The sequence below is a fragment of the Lygodium microphyllum genome, chromosome 22, assembly GCF_053477565.2.
Source record: "Lygodium microphyllum isolate KBCC chromosome 22, Lygodium_microphyllum_v1.1.10, whole genome shotgun sequence".
Lineage (NCBI taxonomy): Eukaryota > Viridiplantae > Streptophyta > Polypodiopsida > Schizaeales > Lygodiaceae > Lygodium > Lygodium microphyllum.
Window position 1 is genome coordinate 18,027,168 of NC_141156.1, and position 27,204 is coordinate 18,054,371.

Here is a 27,204-nt window from a genome sequence, read left to right on the forward strand (position 1 = left end):
TACCTTTGGGTGTCTTGCCTATGCCCATATTCCACAGGTACTTAGAAAAAAATTGAACAACAAGGCTGTTAAGTGCATTTTTATGGGATATAGCAATGAGAGCAAAGGCTACAGACTCTATGATCCTGTTATGAAGAAGGTTTTGTCAACAGGGATGTTGTTTTTGATGAAAAATCAGAATTATCCTTGGCTGGTTTGGACACATATCAGGCTGCCCGTGATGTTTTTGAAGGGCTGCTGCCCATTACTTTTGGTGATTCAATTGGAGGTTCAAAAAATGAACCTAATGTTCAGCCAGCTGCTCCTATGGAAAGTGCAGAAATTCAGCCATTGGCTGATCGAAATATTCAGCATCATGCTGAAACTGAAATTCAGCAAGAGCTTGCACACAGCCAGGATGCTAGACAGCTACCTAGATGGTATTTGCAGACTATGCAAGATAGTCCTTTGGATGCATCCATGGCTGGTCGTACTAGAAGGCAAACTCGTTTGCATGATTCAGCACATACCATGGAGTTTATTATGGCAGCAAGTACTTTTGATAATGAAGAGCTTGAATGCTATGAGGATGCACAACACAGTGTGCATTGGATGGCAGCCATGCAAGCTGAATTAGATTCTATTACTAAGAATCAAACTTGGGTTTTGGTATCCTTGCCATTTGGGAAGAAAGCCATTGGAACGAAATGGGTCTACAAGTTGAAAAGAAAGGCAGATGGATCCATTGATAAATACAAGGCACGGCTGGTAGCTAAAGGCTACGCACAGAAAAAGGGCATTGATTATGAGGAGACATTTGCTCCTACTTCTCGTATGACGACCATCAGGTCTATGATTGCTTTGGCTGCACATTATGGTTGGACAGTGCATCAGCTAGATATTAAGACTGCATTTTTACATGGGGAACTTCAGGAGGAAGTTTATGTACAGCAGCCCATTGGTTTTGCAGTTGAAGGCTCAGAACATTTGGTATGCAAGCTCAAAAAGACACTATATGGTTTGAAACAAGCTCCTAGAGCTTGGTATGAAAAAATAGATGCTTTCTTGCTTGGTCAGGGGTTTCTAAACAGCTCATCTGAGTCTACCCTTTACGTATGTAAAGAAGGCGGATCTATGCTGATTTTATGTCTTTATGTTGATGACCTTTTGCTCACTGGAACACATGCTGATCAGATTTCAGCATTTAAACAAAATTTGCAGCAAACTTTTGACATGTCTGACTTGGGAGTTTTGCATTACTACTTGGGCATCCAGTTCATACATAATGCTCGAGGTATTGGGTTATCATAGTCAAGGTATATTGGGCAGCTTCTTGAGAAGTTTGGCTTACAGGATTGCAAGCCAGTTTGTACTCCCGTGGAACCTGGACTGAAACTGTCATTATATGATGACAGTGATTTGATTGATATACATACATATGCTCCTGCAGTTGGATGTCTTATCTATCTATGCAATACTAGGCTGGACATACAGTTTGCAGTTTCAGCTTTGAGCAGGTATATGCATCAGCCACGTATGTCACATTGGCAAGCTGTCAAGCGTGTTTTTCGCTACTTGCAGGGTACTCGTTCTCTTGGGTTGCTTTATGCCAAGGGGGAACCACTGCAGTTACACGCTTACAGTGATTCTGATTGGGCTAGTGATTATGATACACGTCACTCCACTAGTGGCAATTGTTTCTTTCTTGGCTCTTCTTGCATTTCTTGGCTTAGCAAGAAACAATCCACTGTTGCTACATCGTCATGTGAAGCTGAATACAAGGCAGCTTTCACTACCACAGTTGAATGCGTATGGCTTAGACGCTTGCTAGCTGATTTGGATGTATCTGTTACTGAGGCTACTCCTTTGTTCACTGACAGTCAGAGTGCCATTGTAGTGGCACGGAACCCAGTGTTTCATGCTCACACGAAACACATTGAGATTCACTATTACTTTGTCAGAGAGAGGCTACATGCAGGTGATATCAGACTTGTCTATTGTCCTACTACCAGTAATGTGGCAGACATCTTCACCAAAGCTCTTCCTCGTGACAAATTTGAAGCATTTCGAGATGCTTTAAATTTGATATCCTTTGGTGGCGGATGATCCTTGTACTCTTGATCACTCTTCACTCCAGGGGGGTTTGTTGGGTATTTGACTCACGCCTTACTTACGCCTACGCTCATATGGGAGTGTCGGTGATCAGTAGGACACTGGAGCACTTTTTACTCTCGGTAGGAGAGGTTTTTTCCCCCAGACTTATTGTCTTATTGTCGTATGTACTTATGTGCTTATGTTATACACATTTGGGCACTTAGTGTGTGTCGGGTGTGAACACCCCCTACAACCCTAAGGTTTAAGGGTTGTACTTTGTACTTTCAGGTTACACTCATTCAGTCTATTCTCTTGGGTGTCGTGCTTCAACTCTGTCTCTCACTCTTACACTGTCTACTGAATCCCAGTTGTACCTCGATCCTCTGTTCTCACAAAGTGCGTATGAATTAACAATGGAGCTCTTGACGAGCCCTAGACTCGCCTTGCACCTGATCCCCTTGGCCACAAGGGGATTGGATGATGAAGGTCCAGAGCTCTGCTAAGGTCGCCTGTATTGAAAGTCTCTCTCCGCTAAAAGCCTCATGACACCGCTCCTTCCAGATATGCCATGTAGTAAGACTCCCTATGATCTCCCATACCTCCAAGTGGTTTGCTGCGGGCTCTAGTACTTGGCGGATGGGTAGAGCTTCCAAACTAACCACTGCGCACGACCTTGCCTCGATACTAAATATCGTGTCCTGTATCCCGGCCTCATACAGAAGGTGACGGCCCTGGTTGACTGCCTGCCAACAGAAAGCTCCCTATGAGATATATCCAAGGTTGGGTGCTATATTGCGAAGGATGTGGCATGCTTCTCTCCACACGAGCTACGCCTCCTCACATGACTAAAGGCAATGCTTTTTGGTTTCGAGAGATTGCTATGTGCAGGGATTACAACCTCACTCCTTCTCATCTGGGCAAGCCAACTTCCCACTGCCAAGCCTCCATGTGCCACCAGCCATAAGAAATACGATACCCTCCTTGGTCTCCAGCTATCCCATAGGCTGTGCCAAAAGGTCCGTCGGAAAGGCTTCATGATGCTGTGCTCCACCCAGTGCCTGCTACGTGACGGTGCCCAATCTAGATCCTCCTGCTTCAGTACATGTTTGCGAATCTTGGCAGTGTACTCTAGGAACCTAGGTGGCTTCTTGGTGACCGCAGTGGCCGGCCATAGCCACTCTCCTGGATCCCACTCCAGCTCATTAAGTGGTCTACCCTCCTAGATCCAAAGGCGCCACTCCTTGAGCTCCTGCTAGAAAACATAGGGGTCCAGTTGCCATGTCTTCCCTTGAAGGCCTACCACCCGGATCCTCCTCCACGAAAGGGCGGCTATCCCCTCATCCTGCTGCCCTCTGTCAAGGACCAGACGTGCCCCCTCCTGAACGGCGAACAAAATCCCTAGCGAGGCGCTGCCCACTCTACTTGCCACCTATAGGGGGATGCCTGCTGATGAGAACCTAGCTATCCATACCTCCCCGGGCTCTATCGGGTCTCGTATTGAAGGAGTAAGCTACTCCAGATGTATTGCTGCGTCTATCTCCCTTCTCCTCAACTCCACTCCTCTCTGGCAGCTTGATACTGGCTGAGAACCTCCTCGCCCGCCATCCTGTATACCTCCCGCCATGTCCTGATAGTACGAGCCGGGCCGGCCTCCCCACCAGCCCACTGGATATGGGGGCACTTGCTGATCTATTCCCCTTTCCGATCTTTGACCTGGGGATTCCAGATCACCGGCTGACGATCTATCTCCTCTTGGCAGCTTGGGGGGCTCTAGATTAGGGCTGTATGGAGGCCCTACCACACACGGAGTAAGCTGCATAGGAAAGGTGATCTCGGGAAGTTGATCTAGGCTGATGTGAAGATCCATCTCAGGGACGGCCTCCACTCACCGCCAAGCCTTGGTGTACAGTCCTGAAGGCCCTCCTGCAATAAGACCTTCTAGGTCTGCCCGCCTGGTGTGAGGCAGCAGACAACTAGCTTGCCCAACAGGGCCATACTCTGATACTTTGGGTCTATGATCGCAAGCTCTCCCTCTGACCGATGCCATATGATGGTCTCCCACGTCACCTTGGCCCTGGAATCCCTGGAGCCATCTGACAGTGACCAAAGAATGTTCCGCACTAGGCGGCGAAGCTGCACTATGCAAGATGAGGAGATGCACCAACATGAGGCGATGTATGAGGCCATCGCTAGGAGGACCTGGTCAACCATTAGGGCTGCGCTGGCTAGTGAGAGGCGAGCCGTGCTCTAGTAGGTCAGTTTCCTCTGAATAGAATCAACAACAGGAAGAAACTGCTGGGCAAGAGTGATGTCGAGTGCCACCTGGAATCCTAGGTACCGAATGGTCTGCTCTTTGCTCACCTGTCTAAATCCTAGGTGGACGCCCCACTCCGTGCTAGAGTTCGGATCTATGAGGAAACCAACTGACTTTTGCCAATTGATTTTCGCTCCCGCTGCAGAACAGAACACCTCAAGAGCTAGCCTCACTCTCTCTAGCATCAAATCATGGTCCTCTATGTAGAGTGCTGTATCATCTACATACTCTGAGTCTAGCAACTCAGTCTCCTCTCTCACGAGAAGTCGGAGGCCGCGTAATCCACTCACATGGGACCTGAGGAAGTGAGACATCGCCTCTACAAAGAGTAGGAATAGGTACTGGGCCAAGGGGCAGCCCTGCTGGACCGATCTCTCTAGCCGAAACTCCTCCCCTCACCTACCACCTATGAAAACTCTGCTGGTGACCGATCTGTAAAGTGCGGCAACCCCGGGAATCCAAGCCTGGGGGAGACCCAATCTCACCATGGTGCCCTCTAGGAAATTACAGTCCACCCTGCCATAAGCTTTCTCAAAATCCAAGAGTAGTACAACCAATCTTTGTCCATTGTGTTGAGCCCACTGTGTCGCCTCAAAGAAGGTAAATACATTGTCTAGGATGCTCCTATCCTAGACAAAGCCTGTCTGTGTGTCATGGATGATGTCTGGAAGCACGGGACGTAGTCGCCCACCAATCATCTTTGCCAGTGCCTTATAGGCCACTGACAATAAGGTGATCGGTCTCCATTGGGAAAGCTCCAACAGGTCTCTCCCTTTGGGGAGAAGACTGATAAGGCTTGCGGGAAGATTCCTTGGCATTTGTTTGAAGTGAAAATTTCTTGGAAGGCCATCAGTAGGGGGTCCTTCACCACTTCCCAGTAGTAGGGAGTGAAGAAGGCCTTAGAGAGGCCATCCTTCCTCCAGCATTTCTGCCCATCCTGTGTATGGAAAGCCTCCTCTAGTTCCTTCTGTATGAAGGGGCGTAGGGGTTGGATAGCTCATAGGAGCATAAGGGATTTACTAGCTAGAGCCCCCTGTGGCACTCTCATCTCCTCTTGTTTAAGGGTTCCCTACAAAGAGACCTCTTGCATTTGGGGTTGGTCCTAGCCTCTAGCATAGTCAAAAATCCCCTTAGTGAAGGGGCCCTTCCATTAACCTTGGGGGGCGTCTTATGGCACCCTCATCTCCTCATGTGTAAGGGTTCCCTACAAAGAGACCTCTTGCATTTGGGGTTGGTCCTAACCTCTAGCATGGTCAAACATCCCCTTAGTGAAGGGTCCCTTCCACTAACCTTGAGGGAGATCTAGTGCATAACTAAATTTTTGCCTATTAGGGCACAAGGACTTTGCATATATACACAATCAAACAATCAGCTTATCATCAATAGCTAGGAAAACATTCCTTTCCCAAAATATCAATCCAAACAATCTCTTTGAATATTCCATAAGAGTTGAGTTGATTTATCTTTGTCTAAGGAAATGATTCCTTTCATAGGAGGGAGTGTCCCATCTCCTTTGTGACGAGGGATGGGATGTGATCTCATACTTGCTGTCTACATCTATGTCCTCTAACTGAAGCTATCTCTTGCTGGAAAAGGCATGTGTAATAGATGTTGGCAATCTCCATCACCTTGTTTGGGCTAGAACGAGTCCTCCCATACTGATCCCAAAGGCTGCGTATCTGCTCTCCTGTGGTGTGAGGCTGGTGTATCTGGAAGAACTCCTTGCACATTGTGTCCCCCTTCCGCACCCAGAAGGTTGTTGAGGTTCGGAAAGAGAATTTCGAGTGCTTGTCCTCTAGGCCAGTAATGGCTGCTTGCACGCGCACCTCCTTTGCGTGGAGGGTGGGACCCCTGGTGCCTCCTATAATAATCTTTGTGTGGTTGCACGTTCCCGCCGGAGTACTCTCTCCTCCTCCCAGCTCTGCTGCCTGGCCTGTGTGGCTACCTCTTGGCAGACTCTGTCAACTCGGCTAGGACCTCTGCAACCTTCTCTGCTATCCGGTTCCTCTTGTCCCACTCTCTGGTCCAAATATGCTCTATTTGTCTCGTCACCTCCTCCCTCCTATAGATTGAGTCAGGGATCCGATAGGATCGTGTGTCTAGGGCGGATGCTGGCGGATCAAGTGTCAGGAGAACCGGGCAGTGTGGTGCCTGCTAACTGCTCAATCTGGCCTCCATGAGAGCTTCCCCACTCTCCCACATAAAACCTGTCCAACCGCTCTAGCAGGACTCTACCTAGCCACTTGTATCCCCAAGAGAAGTCCAACGACCTCTCCCTCCTGTGGAAGGTAGGGTCTCTCTAGGCATCGCGTGCTTGCTCCTATTGCCAGTAGATTGACCTCCCATGCCTCTTGCTCCTCCCCTACCATGCCCTGGTAGTTTCTGCCTCTGCCCTGCTGGTCCTCCAAAGCCTCCAGGTTGTTGAAGTCTCCTCCAACGTTCCAAGAGTCCATCTCTGGGAGTCCATTTGCGATCTCCACCCAGAACTTGCTACGTGCCCTAACCTCCATAGGGGTATAGACATTGAGGACTCCAAGGCACGAGCCCCCAATATCCAATCTGATCCATAGAACCCTCCCTGCCACTATCGTCTCGTGGTCTCGTACACGTGCGGTGAGACTCGGGCCAATAGTGGTGCATATGCCTCTACTCTTACCGTGGGCACCTATAGCATGCTCCCAGTAAGTGTGCGAGTTGCCCGGAAGTACCTTTCCTACCCGTTGGGCCTGGGTGGGGGTGAGCTTGTGCTCCTGTAGAAGGAAGATGTTGATCCATCCAGCAAGGGTAGGTTGCAGCTCCTACCGAACAATTAACTTCTTGGAACCATGTGCCCCATTGTAGTGGAGACTATTCACATCCCAGGATGCAAGGTGTAAGCTCATGGGGGAACTTGTGACTGGCCGAATAGGCATCTGTTCGGTGTGGAGGTTGTTGACGAGGAGGAGAAACTATGAGGCATGCAAGTATGCTTTGCCGCTGGTCTGGACGGTGAGCTCCAGTCCCCCATGGTGGCCCTCGGTCGGACCATAGGGGTGATAGATGCTCCAGGTGGTACTATCAATGCATCTATCAACCATGCTGAGAGTTGTGACTCTGTACATTGGTAGGAATGGGCCGCTTGTGCAAGGGGCCACTTGATCACATCCCTCGGAGCTCTCCATCGTGGAGGGGCCTGAAAGATAATGCTCAAGTGTGGGACCTCGGCACCAGCCCACCAGTTAATGTCCATCATGCAACCAGGCCACTGCTGTGCAAACAGTGCTAGTCCTTCTCCCATCCACTGGGAGATGTGGTCTACCACCTGACTTTTCAACTCCTCTATTTGTGTAGTCGTCCACTCCCCTGAGTGAGAGGATTGAAGAAAAAAGACGTAGTTTGGTCCATCCGGTGGTGCTAGTAGATGGACCTTGCCCCTCCTTGACTTACGAACCACAAAGATCCCCACCTCTAGAGGTAGTGGAAACTCTCTGTGCTCCACAACTCTCAGGTAGAACCATGGGCCACTGCGGAAGAACTCTTGTGGCAACAATTATGCTCGTCTCGGGAAAGTGTGATGGGCGGTAGGGGCGGATGAGCTGGTGGCTATATGGGAGGGGAAAGATTGCTGGTACGAGGAGGATGTAGGCGTGTGTGGCTCATTACCTCCTATGAGAGGAGGGGGGGTGGGTCTGGGGGGGATCACTTGAACCGAGTGCGGATGAAGGGGAGTGCTCGGTAGGGGAGGTGGTGGGGGGCAAGAGGATCGAGGGCTAGTGCGATGGATGGAGGTGCATGGTGGGTGTGGGGGGTGCTGGTGGCGTTGAAAAGGGGGGGCTGTGAGCTAGGGTCAGTGGGGAGGGGGGACATGGGTTGTGGGTGTGGGGGCTGTGGGACCTTAGGCGAGGTAGTCTGTGGTGCAGGTGGTGGATGTAGGGGGCTGCGGTCCTACTGGGTGGGATGGGTAGGGGGAGGCTGTGGAGTGCTCTGCCGAGGAGGCGTCGCTTGCCCACTTGCTCCCTGCTGCCGAGGCTGGGTCTGAGGAGCGCCCTCCCGTGCCCCCCCTCCCCCCGCACCGTCTCCCTCTCTGTCATCTCTGGACCCCTGTGAAGCTGTCAGCGTCCACCTGCGGGCCTATTGGCTGAGCCGCCTTGGCTCCAAAACACGTACAAACTGTTGCCTGATGCCCAAAGTTGTGGCATCGTAGGCATTGCTGTGGTTGCCTAGTCAGAATGACCTGCTACCTAAAGGAGTTCTCGCCCGCCTCAATCTCTAGGAGCTGTGGGATATTCTTGACCTCTTTCATTGCCACCCGTACCTTTAGGACTCTTGCTGTTGTCATTGCATCCGCAAAAGACGCAGGATGGACAGTGCCGAAGAGCCGTCCAAAGTTTTCCACCAACTGGCAATACTCTATTGCCAGGCCGGGGAAATGAAGGGTGACCAGGTGCCGAAGAAACCTATTGTGGAGTGCAAATGCCTCCATAGTAAAGCCATTGTACCAAGGGACCATGTATACTCCATCCATTTGCAATAAGAGTTAAAGAAATACCGCAAGGGGCACCAATTTTGGGACCAATAGGCTATCCATTATCCAATATTAAAGTGGTAAAGTGTGCATTTCCGTTTATGTGAATTTTATGCTTGCTATAATTAGTGTTAAATCAGGTTATCTACCACCCTATTGAAGAAGGAAGGTTGGTTTCATCTACTAAAGTTTCTTAGGAGGAAGACCTTTGGGCCTTGGAACGACACTCCTCATCCACATGACATGATCTATGGCAGTGTTGTAAGGTGTCATGATACTAATGGAGAGGAGAGGGAGAGGGAGAGTGAGAGATAGAGACTTGGGGGAGAGGGAGAGTGAGTGGCTTGACTTGAGAGAGAGGGAGAGGGTTTGGGGAAATTGGAAAGAGGAATGAGAGAGAGGGGGTGGGAGAAGCTTGATAGATTGATGCTTGAAGAGGGAGGGAGTTGGGGGAAGAAAATTGATGCTTGAAGAGGGAGGGAGTTGGGGGAAGAGGAGAGAGTGAGACCTTCACTACCAAGGTCGAAGTGATGCTTAGGAGAGGGAGATGAGAATGCTTGCTGATTTGTGGAAGCATGGAGGAGAGGAGCACCTTTCATAGATGAGAGAAGAGTGTGGGAGAAGAGAGGGATCCAAGAAGGGTCAAACAGTCAAAGAGAGCTGGCTGGAATTCAAGGGGCTGGGCATGTGGGAATGCGTTAGCTGGGTGGTCAAAAGTGGCCAGTTTTATGGTATGAATCCGTACGGTGCTGTACAGTATGGATTGTACGGAACAGACAGGTCGGTACTATGTATGAGGGCAACCATGGGTGGTGGGAGATGGCTGGGCAGGCAGGTATGAACTGATCACTGGGTGGGCAGACAGGCAGGGGAAAAAGGGGTTAGAGGCTGTTGAGCAAGAGGCTAGGAAAGAAGAGGTAGCTAGAACTGTCGCGCTGGATTCAGGAGGGATGAAGGCATGGGATGGGTGGCTGAAGGTAGGAAAGCCCAGCAACCAGGATGGGAGAGCTATCAGGAAATGCTGGCAGGGATGGCGTAGCAGGCAGGTGTGACAATCCTCCTCTGTGTCCATGCTGTCTCTCTTGCATCTTTTTCTTGTTGCTTTGTGGCCTTCATCTTGTGCTTATTCCTCTTACAGCAATGTGTGCTGCTTATGATTTCACTCATCAACATATGGTAATATGTTGTATGAATTTCCAGTTCTGGGTCCGGAAACAGAAACACCATTGGGGCAAATTTGCTGGATGTTCATTTACGTAGTATCATAAGTTTGTAATGTGTTTCCTGTCTTAAACTAGTAAACTAGTAAAATAATTGCCTCCGTCTCTAGCCCTCAATTCACAGCCTTCATGCTTCAAGCTTTCTTCTGGTCCCTTGCATCTTCCTTTCACCTTTGTTATCTGCAATTCTTGCAGCTAACTATGGTGAGGGAGAATGCATGGGAGTCCCATGAATATCTTAGTCACTTTGGAGGTGCATGACCACCTTGAAGAGAGTCTCAACCACCATGGGGCTATTGGCTAGCTCCGTTTATACGATCCCACGTGATACTAATAGTTTGTTTGCATATCATCTTGGCTATGATCATAATTAGTAGTCTCTTCATCTTCTTTCATCCATTGTGAAGGTCAACTCCCTGCCCATACATTAAGGCTGAGACAAAATAAGATTGTCAATGGCCATGCCTTTATCCTTACTATTGGAATTGAATTTGGACGCACTCTGTCTAGGGCAGGAGGGCCACTGGTCCTTATTGTTAGTTTAGCATCTACAACTCTCCTCCTGGCAAATTGGGATCAAGAGATAGTGACATCAAATTGCTGCAATCCCTCAGGAGAATCTGAAATCAGAACATGTCATCAACATATAGCAAAACTGGGATTGAGAGTCCTGGACACAAACTTATCCTCTCAATGGAATCACTAATCTCATCAGTGTTCAGTCAAAAGAGTGTCGAAGAGAAGGGGCAGCCCTGGTGGACCATGTCTAGCATTGCTGCATCCTACATGGGGGCCATTCCTTTGGCTGCCACCCACTGACTCATAAAGTATGAAGCTCCTCCATATCATCTTTGATGGTACTCCTACAGGATGTGTGGTAATGGCCGCCAGCTAACAATTAAAGACAGTGAGGGAGGGGAGAGGGATGGAGAGAGGAAGGGAGGAAGATGACATGGTTGAAAAGGGAGCAGAAAAGAGGGTTATTTTAGAGGTCTACAAAATACCTAAAATCTTGATCAACACAAATGCAAAAGGGATGGTGTATAAAAAACACTTTAACACACACCAAGCACAAAGTATTGAGATAACTTAAAAAGGCATTCACAACATGAAAATCTTTTTGTTTAGGTATGTGGTAGTTGATGAAGCACATGCTTATAGAGGAGCCTTTGGTTGCCATACAGCTGTCATCCTGAGGCGTTTGCGTCGCTTATGCCATCACTGTATGTATGAAGTTACTTGCTTCATTTTGTTATCCAAGTTGCAGAATATCATACATTCAAATGTTAATATACAGTTTCTTCACAGTGTATGGAGCTGAACCTACTTTCATTGTCAGCAGCGCAACCGTAGCCAATCCTCGTGAGCATGCTATGGTAGGCAATTTCTTCCCTACTTGTATCATTGTTAGCTGTTTATTTCTATGCAATTACATAGTAAGCTTACATTGCAATGATTTGATGGATAATTAGTTGAAGTGTTATGACTTACATGTTTTTAGTTGTCTTTTGAATTTGAAACTAGGACAATGTTAAGGTAGCTGTGGACCTTCCCTTTATCTCGCCTTGATGTGTTTCCCTCCCTGTCCTTAGCTCCTCCACACCACCCCTCCTTTTCCCTCCCGTGTTGTAAAGGTTGTCAAATTAAATAATATTCAAATGTGCAAGAGGTTGTCTGGCCAGCATGCGAAAGTTATATGTATAATTCTGTATTTTCCCTTCCTTTTTTCTCTTGTATATCCCAAGGACAGGCAGTATTCCATCTCACAAGAGGTCTGCACAAGAGGTGATAAATCTGAACAGTATAATGTTCGACATATGAAGGTGCAGGATGCGAATATGAAGCACTTAAGCCAGCAAAAAGATACAGATCTGGGCAACATGCAAGCTGCCATTACAGCAGCTGTAGCATTGATGTTGAGACCAGAAGTAGAAAATGAGGTGATGTGATGGAAGACTGACATCAATAATGAAATGTAAAAAAATTTCCTATATTTGAAGGCTGAAGCATATAAAGAAATGTGTGCCTAGTGTCAAAAGACTATGTTCCAGTGAGACAGTAGGGTTTGCGGGGAGGAACACGGAGTGAACTCAGGAAACATGGAGAAGAGAAGAGAGAAGAAACTCTGATGAATGGAATAATGAAGACCTGAATCATGGAGTGAATGTAATACAAGGGAACAAGGGTGGCGTAGCACAAGGAAGATGATGAAGATAGCCAACGAACCACGAACCGCAATGTCCTTCTGAAGGGGTGTGAGGGAAGTGGAGAGGTTGGAGAGAAGAGGTGACGGACTGTGACCGAATTAGGTGTGTGGAATGAATGAGAGAGTGGCCTATAAATAGGCATAGTCAATCTAGTGTGGCACCCCTTTTTGGAGTTGCAAACCCTGAACGCAAAATGCAGAAATGCAAAAACACAACTGCGGGTGAAGGGTGAAGGGTTTCTCAACACCCCCTCTCAGAGGCAATGCTACATGCTGAAGAATGCTCATACAGTAGGTGTCACTTGGACAGTGTCCCTTGTAGGGAAATTGTCCACTTACCCAAGCGCCCTAGTACAAAGAGGATGAAAATATGCAATGCATAGGAGGAATGTTGGACTTTGTGGGGTGCCAAGAACCATAAGGATATGCCCGTACTCGATCTCGGGAGTTGGCTCCATGCTAACCAAGTGACCAAGGCAAGAAGAAGAGGAGGAAGAAGATGTAGACGATCCCTAAGATCCAAGATTTCCCCTGAAAGGTAACCTGTAGTAAAGAAATACTTTGACACGGAAACACGCATAATAATCGTACGACAAAGCACAGATTGATAAAAGAACTCAGTTAGGGTTAGGGTAACTCAGAGACAATGAACACAAAAATAACTAAAGTGATATAACTTTTGAATATACAATACTCATGCAGCAAACACACTATGCAATGAATGAATACTGAACCTCTAACTCGTGTATCTCAAGGATCAATGTAGGGGTAATGAGCTGGAGAGTAGTGAGAAGCTGGATCTGACGTAGACGGTAGAGAGGAGAAAGAAAGACTAAAAACGCAGGTAGGACAGTGTGTAGGGGAGAGAAAGTCAAAACACAGGTAGAACAACTTGCAAGAAGTAAACGCAGGGCTGTGATGACGTGGCAGGCTGTACGGCAGCAGGTCTGTGCAGGAACAGTAGTCGCCTGAGTGGGATCAGCTCCAAACTGCATGAGGAGGGCTGGAAATTAGGTGCCAATTGATGTAGACAGGAATGGATAGCTTCAGCTGAGATGTCCTTTGCAAACGGGGTGTGGGCAGCAAGCTGAAAAACTTGAAATCTGCAAAAACGAGATTACTTTCTGAATGAGAGTGATCAGCAACAGTTGCTCTGTTGTAAACAGCTGCAAACTGCGGGTGGAAGGCTGAAAACAGGTGCCGGACTGTAGATGATAGCAAGGGACAGCTGAGATTGCGATATCCTCCTCGAAAGAGGTGTGGGCAGCAAGCTGAAAACACTTGAAACCTACAAAAATGAGATTTTGATGCAGTGGAAGAAGAAGAGAAGTGGATGCCTGCCGCCACCGGTCTTTGCTGTCACTGGAGTGGAGGACCTTTGTCATTGTTTGAGTAGATCTAGCTCTGATACCATGTTAGAAGATGGTGTACCACCGAGATGCTAGGGTTTGCAAGGAGGAACATGGAGTGAACTCGGCAAACATGGAGAAGAGAAGAGAAGAGAGAAGAAACTCTGATGAATGGAATAATGAAGACTTGAATCATGGAGTATATGTGATACAAGGGAACAAGGGTGCCGTAGCACAAGGAAGATGATGAAGATAGCCACGAACCATGAACCGCAATGTCCTCATGAAGGGGTGTAAGGGTAGTGGAGAGGTTGGAGAGAAGAGGTGACGGATTGACTGAATCAGCCTTGTGGAATGATTGAGAGAGTGGCCTATAAATAGGCAAAGTCAGTCTAGGGTGGCGTCCCTTTTTGGAGCTGCAAATCCTAAATGCAAAACGCAGAAACGCAAAAATGCAAACTATGGGTGAAGGGTTTCTCAACACCTAGCTCATGTTAAGGAGGGCAAATAGTGAAGAGGGACTACCTGCAAGAAATGTGGTCATGGCTGAAATCCAATAGGTATAGACGCATGCAAAACTTAAGCAAGCAAGATGCATGAAGAGGTTGAGTGTTGCCAAAAATAGTTGAAAACATGAGGAAGAGATAAAGAAAGAAAGATAGTTAGAAAAATGTCATTTTAATGTTTGGTAGAGGTCAAGATGACCTATGAGACCAAAATAATGGGTATAATAGATCCATGGCATCTCTTCTTTTTAGAGAAAAGAAAAATTTACATCAATGACACCTTGGAGAAAATCCCCCTGAGGTAAAATTGAAAATATAAAGATCCTTGTAGAAAACAACTCAGTACATCATAAATACAATGGTTGTATGAACGACATTCTAGTGGGGCTAGAATGCTAGACCATATCAGACGCTAGGTGGAAGAAGGTGCTGGAGTTTCAAGTCCATAAGAAGGCTCTCTCATCCTAATCTTCTCAATCTCTTGCATATGAAGATATGCTAGGGTTTGCACTGAGAAAACACAGCATGTACGACCAAGATTGAAACACAAAGATGCAGATAGAGAAGCAAAACTCAAATCCTAAACACAAAACACAAAATGCAAAACACACAAACTCAAAACTGAAACATAGAGACAAACACAGAGAGAAGAAACTTTGAAGTAAATGAATGCTATAAATGAATGTAAGAGTGTATAGAATGCCTAAGGGCAAAGCAATGCAGTGTCGGAGAGTGATGCCTACCGGAGACGGATCCCAAGTGGTGTGACCGCCAGTCGGAGGATCTAAGTGTGGGAAACACCAAACGTTGATCACCAGAGTATCAGGGAATTGAGGCGACAACTGGAGAGGTATTTGTTGATGTAGATGGCCTGCTGGAGAGTAAAAACGCAGGTACTACAGCACTGGCTTGCAGAGAGGCCGCCTAGGGTTGGATAGGGATGGGTTGCAGTCAGTGATGGCTCGATAGCAGATAATAGGTAGCTGATGGTTGAAATTTGCACGGTAGAGTGAGAAACCTGCACAAAAGGATTAGGGCTAAATGGTGGGCAGCCTATCTATTTATAGATGTTGAAGGGTGTCCCAAAAAATTAGGGTTTGGGGGGATCATTGAAACTCTCTCAAACCTCGCACCAAATTTGTGTTTTTCATTAGTTAAGTGTGTTTTGGGGCTGTTTAAAAAAGCGTGTTTTAGCTTAGTGCCCCCTCTTAGGCCCAAAACTAAGCCTAAAAGGGGAGACTTGCAATGTTTACCCCAAGGCGTCTTATTCCAAAGTAGCCAAGGCATTGAACAAAGGGTGCACATCGGCTGCCCAGTGGCCTACCAAGACTACAGAGTCAATGGTTATCTTACCAAAGGAGTCCAAGTAGTCACCCCTGAGAGGACAGGGCATTAGACAAAGGATACTCGTCGGTTGCCTAGTGGCCTACCAAGCCCTACAAATGTGGATGGAACCACATTGATCTTTTTTTTGTGGTTTTTTTTTTTGTGGAAAGTTAATTCGAGGGATGACGGCTAATTAAGTAACGCTGACCGAGAAGACGGGAGTAGAGATGGTACACCCAACACGTCACAAAATAGTACAAGCTTACCCAACCACTAGAGGATATCGATGACGAGGGAAAGGTGATGAAGTATCATGTGAAGGATAATGGTGGTGTAATCTGCCAGTGGGAATAGCTTAGGATTCGTCTAGTGGTGCTCTGCACAATGGGATGCTTAGTGTGCTACATGTTGAAAGAATGCTCATACAATAGGTGCCACTTGGACAGTGTCCCTCGTGGGAAAATTATTCACTTGCCCAAGCGCCCTAGTATAAAGATGATGAAATCATGCAATGCATAGGGAAAGGCACAACAAGGGGGGAAATGCTGATGTTGAAGACAAGTGCTGAAACCTGTAGAATACCAAGAAGAGTAGAAACCCCCTCTCAATAAGGATGTCAATGCCAAAGAAGGAAGAGGAGCCTGAGGATGTCGGTCTTCATGTGGTACCGAGAACCATATGGATGAAAATGATGAAGCATCCCTACTTGAAGAGCAAGGATAGAAGTCACCGCCATGAGAGCATCAAGAGAGATGTTGCATAATCACCTGCAAGAGGGGAAGCCTCCATGTTGGTAGAAGAGAAAAACTCCAAGTGGATGAAACTAGAAAAGGAATGGTGTGTATCTCCTATCTCCAACTTAGAAAGGACTAGTACAAGTCTGCATGCTAGCTCTACACTGAAATACAAAACCTTGCAAAAGAGATTAAAATCTGTAAGCACAAATATGAGTAGTGAGATGCTCCAAAAAATTAAACCAAAAATAAAATAAAAGAAAGCAAAGCGAACTGCAACACAATGAGTATGTAAGTATGCAGTGGAAGTCTAAAGAGAGAAAGGCCGAGTGTATGGCCACCATCATGTATGGCAAGGTGGAAAAGTGATCCTAGAAAGTGCAATGTATGTTCTAGGAATGGATACGTAAAGTGCAATAGGTGAGTCACTAGCAGACCAATCGGACAATGTTTCAGGAATAGTGAAGGAGACAGGTTGCTGAGGCTGTCCATGTGCCATATGTCCGTGCGGATGGAGTAGGTGGCGTAGTAGCGGCAGGCGTAGCCCTACTAGACTAGCGAGCTGGAGTGGAGGCAGTTGCAACAATCTGCTATGGTTTTCTAGGCGGAAGACCTTGGGCCTAGGTATGACACTCCTTGTCCACATGGCTCTGAAGGGGAGAGAGTGCACAATGGAGTGCGAGATAGAGGCGCGAGCAACAGAGTTGAGAGTTAGAGAGAGTGAACGCAGAGATAGGTGTACCAGATTGTGATGGTACACAAAGAATGAAAGAAAGTATTTATATGTTAGGGTACGATAAGGGTGTGTTCACACCGTATGACTATATACACGGAGACGAAGGGACTTTACACCCAACAAACTCCCACTTAAATGCCCGAAGTGGTACCTTTAAGCTAACCAACTTCTACTAAACAAATGCAATGCTCATGTTGAGCCTTTGCAAAACACTTAGTGAGAAAATCTGCAGGGTTGTCTTGGGTTTTAACCTTAGTGTGACAAGACAATCATCCAAGACCCATCAAATGAAGTGGTACCGAACATCCATGTGTTTGGTATGTGCATGGAACATGGTCTTCTTAGCCAGACATACTGTACTCTAGCTATCACAACCAAGCACTGGAGTACGTGATGAAAGGCCAAAATCCTTGACCAGACGGCCAAGCCAAGTAGCTTCCTTAAAAGCTTCTGTTGTGCTGAAATATATTCAGCTTCTGTAGTACTCAGTGCCACAATTTTTTTGCAATCTTGAACACCAAGAGATAGCCCCACCAGCCAAAGTAAAAACATACCCAATGGTAGATTTCCTAGTGTCAAGATCTCTTGCCATGTCCGAATCACAAAATCCCTGCAACTCTAGTGTACCCTTTCCATAGCATATACACTTTTCTTGTGTACCTTTCAAGTATTTGAAGATACATTTCATTGCTTCCCAGTGTGGCTTGCCAGGGTTAGACATAAATCTACTAACAACTCCCAGTGCATGCGCAATGTCAGGGCGAGTTGCAACCATGGCATACATCAAAGATCCACAAGCTGATGCATAAGGTATACCCTTCATGGCACTAGCAGTTGCATCATCCTTAGGGCAATTAGCTTTGCTAAGCTTTGTATGTGACAGTAACGGCACACCAAGAGGCTGAGCATCAGCCATATTAAACCTGTCAAGTACTTTGCTGATGTACTTGTCCTGTGAGAAACAACAAACACTGCCCTTTGTCTCTTTTAATGCGCATGCCCAAAATGTGTTCAGCTGCCCCCAAATCTTTCATGGAGAAGGCTGAACTCAGCTGCCTTTTAAGAGCATTCAAAGTACTCTTATGTTGTCCTGCAATCAGCATGCCATCCACATATAAAACCAGCACAATAAGGCTTCCAACATCAGCCTTTTTAGTGTATAAGCAGTGAGCTGCATGACTGCGTTTAAATCCATGGCTGAGCATAAAGGTATCAAATTTTTTGTACCATTGTCTAGGGGCTTGTTTCAGCCCATATAAGCTGCGTTTCAGCTTACAAACCAAATGCTCTTTTCATGGAATAGAAAATCCTTCTGGCTGCTTCATGTATAGCTCTTCATCCAAGTCACCATGAAGAAAAGCAATCTTTACATCCATACGATCCAACTCTAAATCCAAGAATACAGTGAGAGCAAACAAAACACGAAGCGTAGTCATCTTCACTACTGGTGAAAAGACCTCCTGAAAGTCTATGCCTTCCTTCTATGTATAGCCCTTAGCAACTAGCTGTGCCTTGTACTTGGCCTTCCCATCAGTACGTTTCACTTTGTAAACCCATTTATTAGGAATAGCTTTCCTATCCTTGGGCAAAGGTACAAGCTCCCATGTGTTATTTGCATATAGAGACTTCATCCTTCCTGCATAGCAAGCTCCCACTTTCTCTTGTTTTCACATGACTGCGTCTCTTTAAATGTCAGAGGCTGACCCTCATCAATCAACAAAATGCAATCATAGTTGCACTCGTACGTACTATACGGTTTGTACCGTACCGTACCATATGAATTCGTACCAAAAAACAAGCACTTTTTTTTTTTGGGTGCGTGGTTGTTATTGGTGGTGGTGGTGGTTTGGGTTGTTGACTGTTGTTGTTGTGGTGGTGGTGGTGATTTTATAGCCTTGATCGATCAACCAAGAAAGGGGGTGGAAGCTTGATTAGACTCCTCATACATGTTTTGTTATGATTTATCCTAGAGCCAAAGGCCACACATAAGGTATTCAAGCAGTTCCAAACATTTCTAGTTGATGTCCCATCATTTTTCACAATATATCAATAAATAAATTCAGCACCATTTGAGAATCATCAAGTAGCTTAATCCTATTGATTTTACCTTTGTTCACAGCTCACTTTGCACCACCCAACCCAAAGCATTAGTACACATTGCTAATAAAACTAGGCCAGAGGATAGCTTGGCCTAATATACCTTCTGAGAGTACACTAATTAGTGAATGTACCATCGGTAGCTACTTTAGCCTTAGCAATGCCAAACAAAACCATAACAAAATTCATAAATCTTTTACCAAAACCTTTGGTGGTTTGTTTGGTAACTGTTGGTTTCACAGGTCATTTTGGCCTCTTGTAGACGTTAATAAAGCATCTCATGTCATTTCATCTCTCTTTTTTTTTTTGTAAAAGGTAATTGTATTAATTATGAAAAAAAATACAAGATTACTTGATTACAAGATACATGATGACACTAAGCCATCATGTGAAGAGGTTCCAATACTAAGAGTTACAAAGTCATGGCAAAGACGCGGAGGAAATTGCCATATGCCAAGGACGTAAGTCCTCCCTGGAGAGCATGTCGGAATGCTGGAGAAGATCTAGCTGCCAATACAAGAGGCCCTTAAGCCTAGCAATATGCTGCTGAACATTGTAGGCGGAATCAAAAAGAAAAGCATTCCGAATGGTCCAGTTATGCCAACAGCCCCAATATCGAAGAAAGTGATACACGAGCTTCATATGTGGCTGTGCCGGAGTGGGGTATTTGGGTTGCCCAAAAACCCAATCAAAGGGGCGTAGCGAGAAATCAACCAGTGCTCACCAAACGGCTGACAAGAATAACCAGACTTTCTTAGCGATAGGGCAAGAAATAAATTGGTGCCGGGCGGATTCCACACTAGTGGTGCAAAAGAAACAGTTGCCGTTGGAGATTCGTTGCTTGGAAAGAGCTGAAGCAAGCGGAAGACCACCAATCATCACCCTCCAAAGAAAGTCCTTATATTTGAAGGGTGTCTTGTTCAACTAGCCCTCCATCACAGTTGCCCTCCACCATGACCGGGATTTACGCAATCCCCATAGAGTATTCGCTTTAGTAACCAGCCATTGATGATCTTTAATCAGAAGATGATACACCTGGTTAGCGGAAGCTTTGCTTAAATTCAGCCGGCCTGCGAAGTCCCAATCCTGCCACGGATGATCCGAAGCAAGGGCAGGAAAGGGTTGTCTGCTCTGGAGCACCATCAAAAGCTGTTCCCATAAATGCCTATATCCACGAGGGATCCTGAAAAGCCTCCTAGCTGTACGAAACGATATTAGCACATTGCAACTGTCAAGGGTGGCATCCGCGATTGAAGTTAAGCCCAAACGTGCCATCCGGTTGAATTGTGGTCTAAGCTCGTGTTTACCTTCCCATGAAAGTAACCGCGACACTGCTAGCAATTCCAATTGAAAAGAATTAGTAGCTAAGCGATCCTCCGCTGGATGCCACTGAGCCTTCCGGAGGACCAGTTTCCAGGAACATACCAAATGGGTAAGCAGCAATGAAGAAGAACTAGAGAACTGCGAATCAGCATTAAGAACATGCCACTAAGAACTCTGGATTTGGGTATTGCCATGCAGAAGCCTATGATCCTCAAGGAAATAATGGGCTATAACGACCCACGGATGATGATCCGAGCACATGGCGCGGAAAAGAGACCAACAGAGTGCCAGCATGTGAGTTTGGGCATCTAAAATAGCCCCTCCACCCATGCGTTTGGGGGTGCACGCATGCGACCAAGAAATCCAGGAAATACTTGCATGCAAGGAATCTTTCTTCCATAGCATGAAACGAATAGACTGAGTAAGAGCATTCAGAGTCGTAGTAGTCCAGGGCAGCAATGGCAAGAAATATGTGAGCATTGGCAACATAATTGTCTGGGCTACTTTGAGGCGAACATGGAAGGCCCAGGCCTAAGACTTCCAATACAGAAACTTAGCCGCCAGTTTTTGAGAAATCCACTGCAGAAGCTGCTTTGGGGAAACATCAACACCCAAAGCGTACCCAAGATGCCTGACAATGGAGCCACGAGGAACAACCATACCCTGCCAGTCCAAGGACTGCAAATCCGACTCCGTGCAGCTGAGAATGGCTGATTTCAACGCATTGATGCGAAGACGGACGCCTGACCAAAGAGAGCCTAAACATCCAATGCTTTTCGAATATTATCCTTGTCCGCACGCAAAATCATAAAGCTGTCATCAGCCAAGGATTGACTAATGAAGTGCTGTCCAGAAGGAAGCGACAATCCAGCCAACTGAGTAGAAGCTGCCATATGAGATAACATCGAAAGAACTGGCTGAGTCGCAAGGGCAAAGAAGAGAGGGCTCATAGGGCACCCCTATCTGACAGAGCAGGCAAGGAGAAATGGCTCAGTAACACCTCCATTCAGCATGACTCGTGAAGACGCCGCAACACTGGTGGTGTAGATTAGACGAGACATCCGAGCACCAAAGCCCATAGCAGACATAAGTTCAGCAACGAAAGACCAGCCCAGATTGTCAAAAGCCTTTTCCAGGTCCAATTGAATTAGTACAATCTCTTGATTAGAATGCCTTGTATAATCAATCGCCAGTTGTGCATTTAATACATTGTGCAGAATGTTTCGGCCCTTAATGAAACCATATTGGAGAGGGTGCACAATGGCAGGGAGATGCTTATGGAGCCGATTTGCCATTACTTTGGAAAAGATTTTATACATAGAACCCATTAAAGAAATTGGGCGCCAATGTTTCAATGTAGACGGTGAAGGAACCTTTGGAAGCAGTTTAACAAGTCCTTCTTTCCATGAGGAAAGCATGATCCCCATTTTCCACACCTGTTGAAACAAAGCCTTCAATGGTTTCGCCAGTTGGGTAGCAAAAGCCTCAAAGAACTCATTGGTGAGACCATCCCAGCCCGGACTTTTATCCTTGGGCAAGTGTAACAAAATATCCATAACCTCCGCCTCACAAATATCTGACTCCATAGTAGCTTGCATGTCTTGCGGAACCTGATTGCGGACCAGGTCATAAAAAACCGAACGGGCCTGAGTAGTTTGGGCTGAAGGTGGAGAAGTAGAACCAAGAAGGCTGAGGAAATAATTCTTACACATATGCACAATAGTCTGCGAATCAAGGACCAGGTGGCCTTCTGCATCCTGGAGTTTGGTCATATTCTCTCGAGTAGGAGAGGCATGGAGAGCTCGAAAGAACTTATGAGTCTCACACACACTATCTTGCAAAGTCTCCGTCAGATGTTGCAATTTGGCCTGTTGATACGATTTCAACTAAAACTCTTTAATGAGATCAGCCACCCACATTGCCAGTGCTAGCAGAAATGCATCATCTAGAGTGTCCACCAGCAGAGAACAAACCAAAGCTAGCAAGTCCTCCGCTGCTTGTCGACGCCGCCGACAAAGAGAGACATGATGGATCCCATACTGCCGAGCAACCCGCTGCACATTAGAGAGCAATCGTTCAAACAAAGCAGTACCCTGAGAGGAGAAGTCCAATAAGAATCTATCAATCAATTGCTGCATATAGCCTTGAAAGATTGCATGCTTCAAGTAAGACGAGTTGAAATGCAAAGGGAGTCTCTCCAGAAATTACTTAAAAGGTGCAATGGGTTGTGCAAGCAGCTCAAGCTACAGAGGGAAATGGTCTGACAAGGCATATTGCTGCAACACTTTCATTTCGAGCATCTCAGGAAGGAAGTCATCATTCTGCATGATGTATATGCGGTCCAACCGCGACCATGTTGTGCATACTGGGCAGAATGGAAAGCAAACCCTGTAGAAGACGGGTGTAGCTAAGACCAGAGATCTTGCTTAAGAACGGCAAGAGCCAACTCATGCCACATACGACTTCTCGGCGCGTCCATTACCGAATGCTCTGATGTGGACTGGAAAGAATCAATACACATATTGAAATCCCCCACCAAGAAGCCCCGTCTGCCAAGTGACAAGGAAGTCTGCAAAGTCTGCCAAAGCTCCCAGTGAGATAAAGGGTCATTCGGAACATAGAGGCCAAGTAACCAGGCAATCCACAACTTTTCCAGCTTCTCCGCGACTCTTGTGCTATTCGGAGCATAGAGGCCAAGTAACCATAAGATCTCCCCTTCGAATAAAATTTAAATCACTAGAAAGCAGCCATGTACATCATTTTTAATAAGAACAGGCTGATATTTTTCATGTACAATCATGAGCACACCCGAATAATGCATGGCCTGTGTCCCTGCATAGAACAAATGAAAGCCATGGCAATCCACAACTTTTTCAGCTTCTCCGCGACTCTTGTGCTCAACAGCACATAGGACATCCCATTGATTCTCATGCAATACAGTCCACATGGCATATTGCTTGTGGCGAGAACAAATCCCTCGCACATTCCATGTGGCTATTTTCATGTGAATTCAAAACAAAATCAAGTACGAGGCATAGCTTGCTTGGATTTGACGTTTTTTGCGAGAATGTCCAGGACTCCCTCATCCAAGAAATCCGCCAACACAGCAAAAGAGTTCTGAGGACTAGATTTGGAGGTAGACGGCACATCTGCTAGCTTGGGGATGGAACGGGGATAATGACGATCCCACGGGGTAATGACGTTGCCTCTGGTATCAAAAGCCAGCTTAGCGGGTGGACCCTTTGGACGATCCGAATACTCTCCTAGTGGGCTGAGGACAGGGGGCAGAGGAAACCATAGCAGAAGTAGAGCGCTCTCAAGACAATATTTCTTTCTTGCGCATATAGGTACGCATAGAATCTTGTGAGGTAGTAGGCACAGTATTCTCCATGCTAGCAACAACCCTGTTGCCTTTTTTTGCGCTCACTTCAACCCAGTCAGTGGCACGGGAATCCAGACCCGAAACGTGTTGTTTACCTTTGTCCAAAACTTTAGGTGGATGGATAGCATCCTGCGACGGAGCATCACACACCACATCTTCCATGGGCAGCGCAACATGCCCAGCATCTGAAGTGTGTTGCTGCTCTGGGCATTCGGCCATAAAATGCCCCAATAGTCCACAGGAAAAGCAATGTCTTGTAAAATTGCGCCATTTCAAACGAAAGTGTAAAGGATGCATGCCAGAGCAATTGAGACGTATCCAAGCAGGCCTTTTCCTTGCAGTGTCCCTTAACATACACAACGGGTTGCGATTCACGGCCCTTAGACTTGGAGGGACCAGAACAGTGCCCACAGCGGCCATAGCGTCCTTCAACAGTGGCCAATAGACAGGAGAGCAATTTTCAACTTCAACCCACACAGGGCATTCACGTTGTAGCAGACGCTGAAAATCTGCCTTTTGGCCGCCATGGTACAACATGGACCAAACGACTAAAAAAACAAAGGCAGTTTAGACAGGAGAGCAGCACGGTGCGTCTCAGATTTCAACAGCACCTCAAAAAAACCTCGGGGCCCAACAGAAATCTCTTCAACACATTCCCCTTGTAGCAGACTATGCAGCCACTGGCGAATACGGGAAAGCACTGGGATTCTACCAGTGAAGAAGAGTATCACAACGCGATCATAAAACACTGAAAAGGAGCGCAAGATAGTTTTTGGGTCCATAGTGGCTTCCAGAACATCGTCAGGTGCAGAGTCAGAAAAGACTTCTTGATTATGTTGAACATAATCGCCAAGCAGAGTGTTGGCAAATTCCAGCAAATGCTCCCAGTCAACATCTTGAGAGTCCACAGAATCCGAAGCAACCTGAGCATAGGAACGATCCTGATGATCCATTGTCTCTTCCGAAGTATGCTTGGTGCGTTTACCTGCAGGCTAGAGGTCAAGACCAGGGGGCATCTCTACGGTGCACGGAACCATATCCTCGGGTTCCTCGGTATCAAAATCCGGACTAAGCGTTGCCACTGTTTGGTCTATAAAATCCAGATCCAGACCAGCCATATTGTATCACTGCGTATACCGGACAGAGGCCGAGTGAAGATCTCACGGGAGGCAGAAACGCTCAGGCCGCTCTCCCTCTCTCTCTCTCTCTCTTTCTCTCTCTCTCTCTCTGTGTACAGGCACAGATCAGCTCTCTGATTTGTGCAAGGTTGTAGTCGCGTGCTGCCAGGTGATGACTCTCTCACTCCGACTCGGCACAACAAATTGCAGAAGGCAGACACCCACGGATAGCAGGCGCAGCAAGCAGTGCTGTGAGCATTGTGCCGTCTCCTTCCAAGGCTTGCGGTAGGACAGATTGCAGCTCCTCTCTGCGCTGTATGTGAAAGGCGCCTCACAGGCCCGCAGGTATACAGTGCGCCATGGACAGTATCACGTTTGACGAAAGGCAACTGTGGTCGAAATCCTAAAACGCACAAAGAAGCAAGCAGGAGCAGGCAGTCGTCAGGCGGTCGTTAGGCGGGTGGGTCTTTAGGCACGCAGGCAGTCGTCAAGCAGTTGTGAGACGTGCAGGTAGGCGTCAAAGCGGCAGTCAGGCGCGCAGGCGGTTGTCAGGTGGGAGTCGTTAGGCGGCAGTCTTCACGCGAAGATAGGACGGGACGCCAGACGGATCTCTATCTCTCTCTAGCACACCGACCCAGGAAATCGTGCAGACGCAGCAGGTCGTCGTGCAGACACAGCAAGTCGTCGTGCGCGCGGGGGACTTGCAGGTAGTCAGGTCAACGTCGGGCAGGGTTCAGGCGCACAGGGCAGGGCTGCGCAGGTCAGGGCTCCGCGCAGGGTAGGGATCCACCAGCACCCCGTCTCAGCTCCGGCATCGCGATCCTCTCTCCTCTCTCAGGTTGTCTCTCTCTCTCTCCCTCTCTCTCTCTCTCTGTCATTTCATCTCTCTCTCTCTCTCTCAACCTTCTCTCTCAAGCATACATACCTCTTATTTGTGCGATCATTCATGTATGATATATCCACTCCTATGTATATACTTGTAAGTTGTAGCGCATGTTGCGCATGCGGCATATGCCATAGAGGTTTTGGCGTGTTACCCTCAAGTATTCATCTTATATACTCCAATAGCATTGCTATTTAGACTTTAAACATCTGTTCTATCATCTATAGTTCAAAATAATGAAGTTAATTTTTTTTTCGTACTAATTTCGTTTCGTACCTTATAAAATCTTAAGGTACCATTTAGTACCGTATTTTATTGTACCGTACGGTACCATACTTTTTGTACCTGACAACTATGAATGCAATCCAAAGATGGTTGAAACCTTTGTGGCTGCCTTTTGACACATGTAGACCTTCTTACCCAATGATCTGTATTATCAAGCAGTGGGTCTACATCTTAAGGAATGTGCACACCATCACCAAGTGGCTGATTTTCAGCATTTTCTTGTTGCTGTAATCTGTTTTCAGCATGTTCTTCTTGCTGTCCTATTTTATCCTGTGCATCTACTTGCTGTCCATGATCTTTTGGCTGTAGCACAATAGGTTGTTACTCATTTTCAGTATCAAAAGGGACAGAAATTTCAGCTAATGGCTGCTGAATGGCTAGCTGTTCATGCTGAAATTTGACCTTTTTTTTGTCAAGATCACCATGTGTAGCATTTTCCAGCAACTTTGCCTCGTTAAATACTATGTCTCGGCTGTATACTATCTTCCTGCCTTGAGGGAGCCAAACTCTATAGCCCGTCTCTCCCTCATCTCCATATTCCATGAAGATGCCTTTGATGGATTTCATGTCTAGTTTGGTCCTCTATTCTACAGGTACATGCACAAAGGCATCGCAACCAAAGACACAGAAATGGTTATATGAAGCAGGTTTGCCAGACCAAATCTCTTCAGGAATGCCATTTTCCAATGCATGATTGGGAGAGTGATTGCAGACATGAACTGCAATTTTAAGAGCCTCTCCCCAAATCTGCAAGAAGAGATTAGCTATGGACAGCATGCATCTGACTCTCTCACAAAGTGTGCGATTATATCTTTCAGCCATGCCATTTGATGTAGGATTATAAGGGGCTGTCAACTCCCTCTTAATGCCATGCATCTCACAAAACTTGTTAAATTCATTTGAGACATACTCATTTGTGTGGTAACAAAAGCATGAAACCTTTTAAAAGCATCCAACACTTCATTTTTTCTCTCAAGTACATACATCCATGACTTTCTACTAAAATCATCAATGAAAGTAACAAAGTACTGTGCATCCCCATACAAATTAACAGGCATAGTGCACACATCAGAGTGTACTAAGTCAAGAGTATTAGACTTGTTAACGACACTAGAGTAATAAGGAGGCTTCACATGTTTTCCATATAA

At 46.6% G+C, this 27,204-nt stretch overlaps 1 protein-coding gene across 7 annotated transcripts in view; it reads left to right on the plus strand.

Annotated features, from left to right (window-relative positions):
* Nucleotides 1-27,204, plus strand: part of LOC148016928 (UBQ, helicase-c and DEAD-like helicase domain-containing protein) — a 263,742-nt gene that overhangs the window by 104,772 nt on the left and 131,766 nt on the right. For all 7 annotated transcript variants that reach the window (XR_015687890.1, XR_015687891.1, XM_087663100.1 and 4 more), the window contains 2 exons: nucleotides 11,240-11,334; nucleotides 11,420-11,487. Coding sequence is in view for 5 of the 7 variants with exons in the window: in XM_087663100.1 (XP_087519226.1) it covers nucleotides 11,240-11,334; nucleotides 11,420-11,487 (163 nt within the window). In the remaining 2 variants the exon portion in view is untranslated. The remainder of the gene's footprint in view (nucleotides 1-11,239; nucleotides 11,335-11,419; nucleotides 11,488-27,204) is intronic.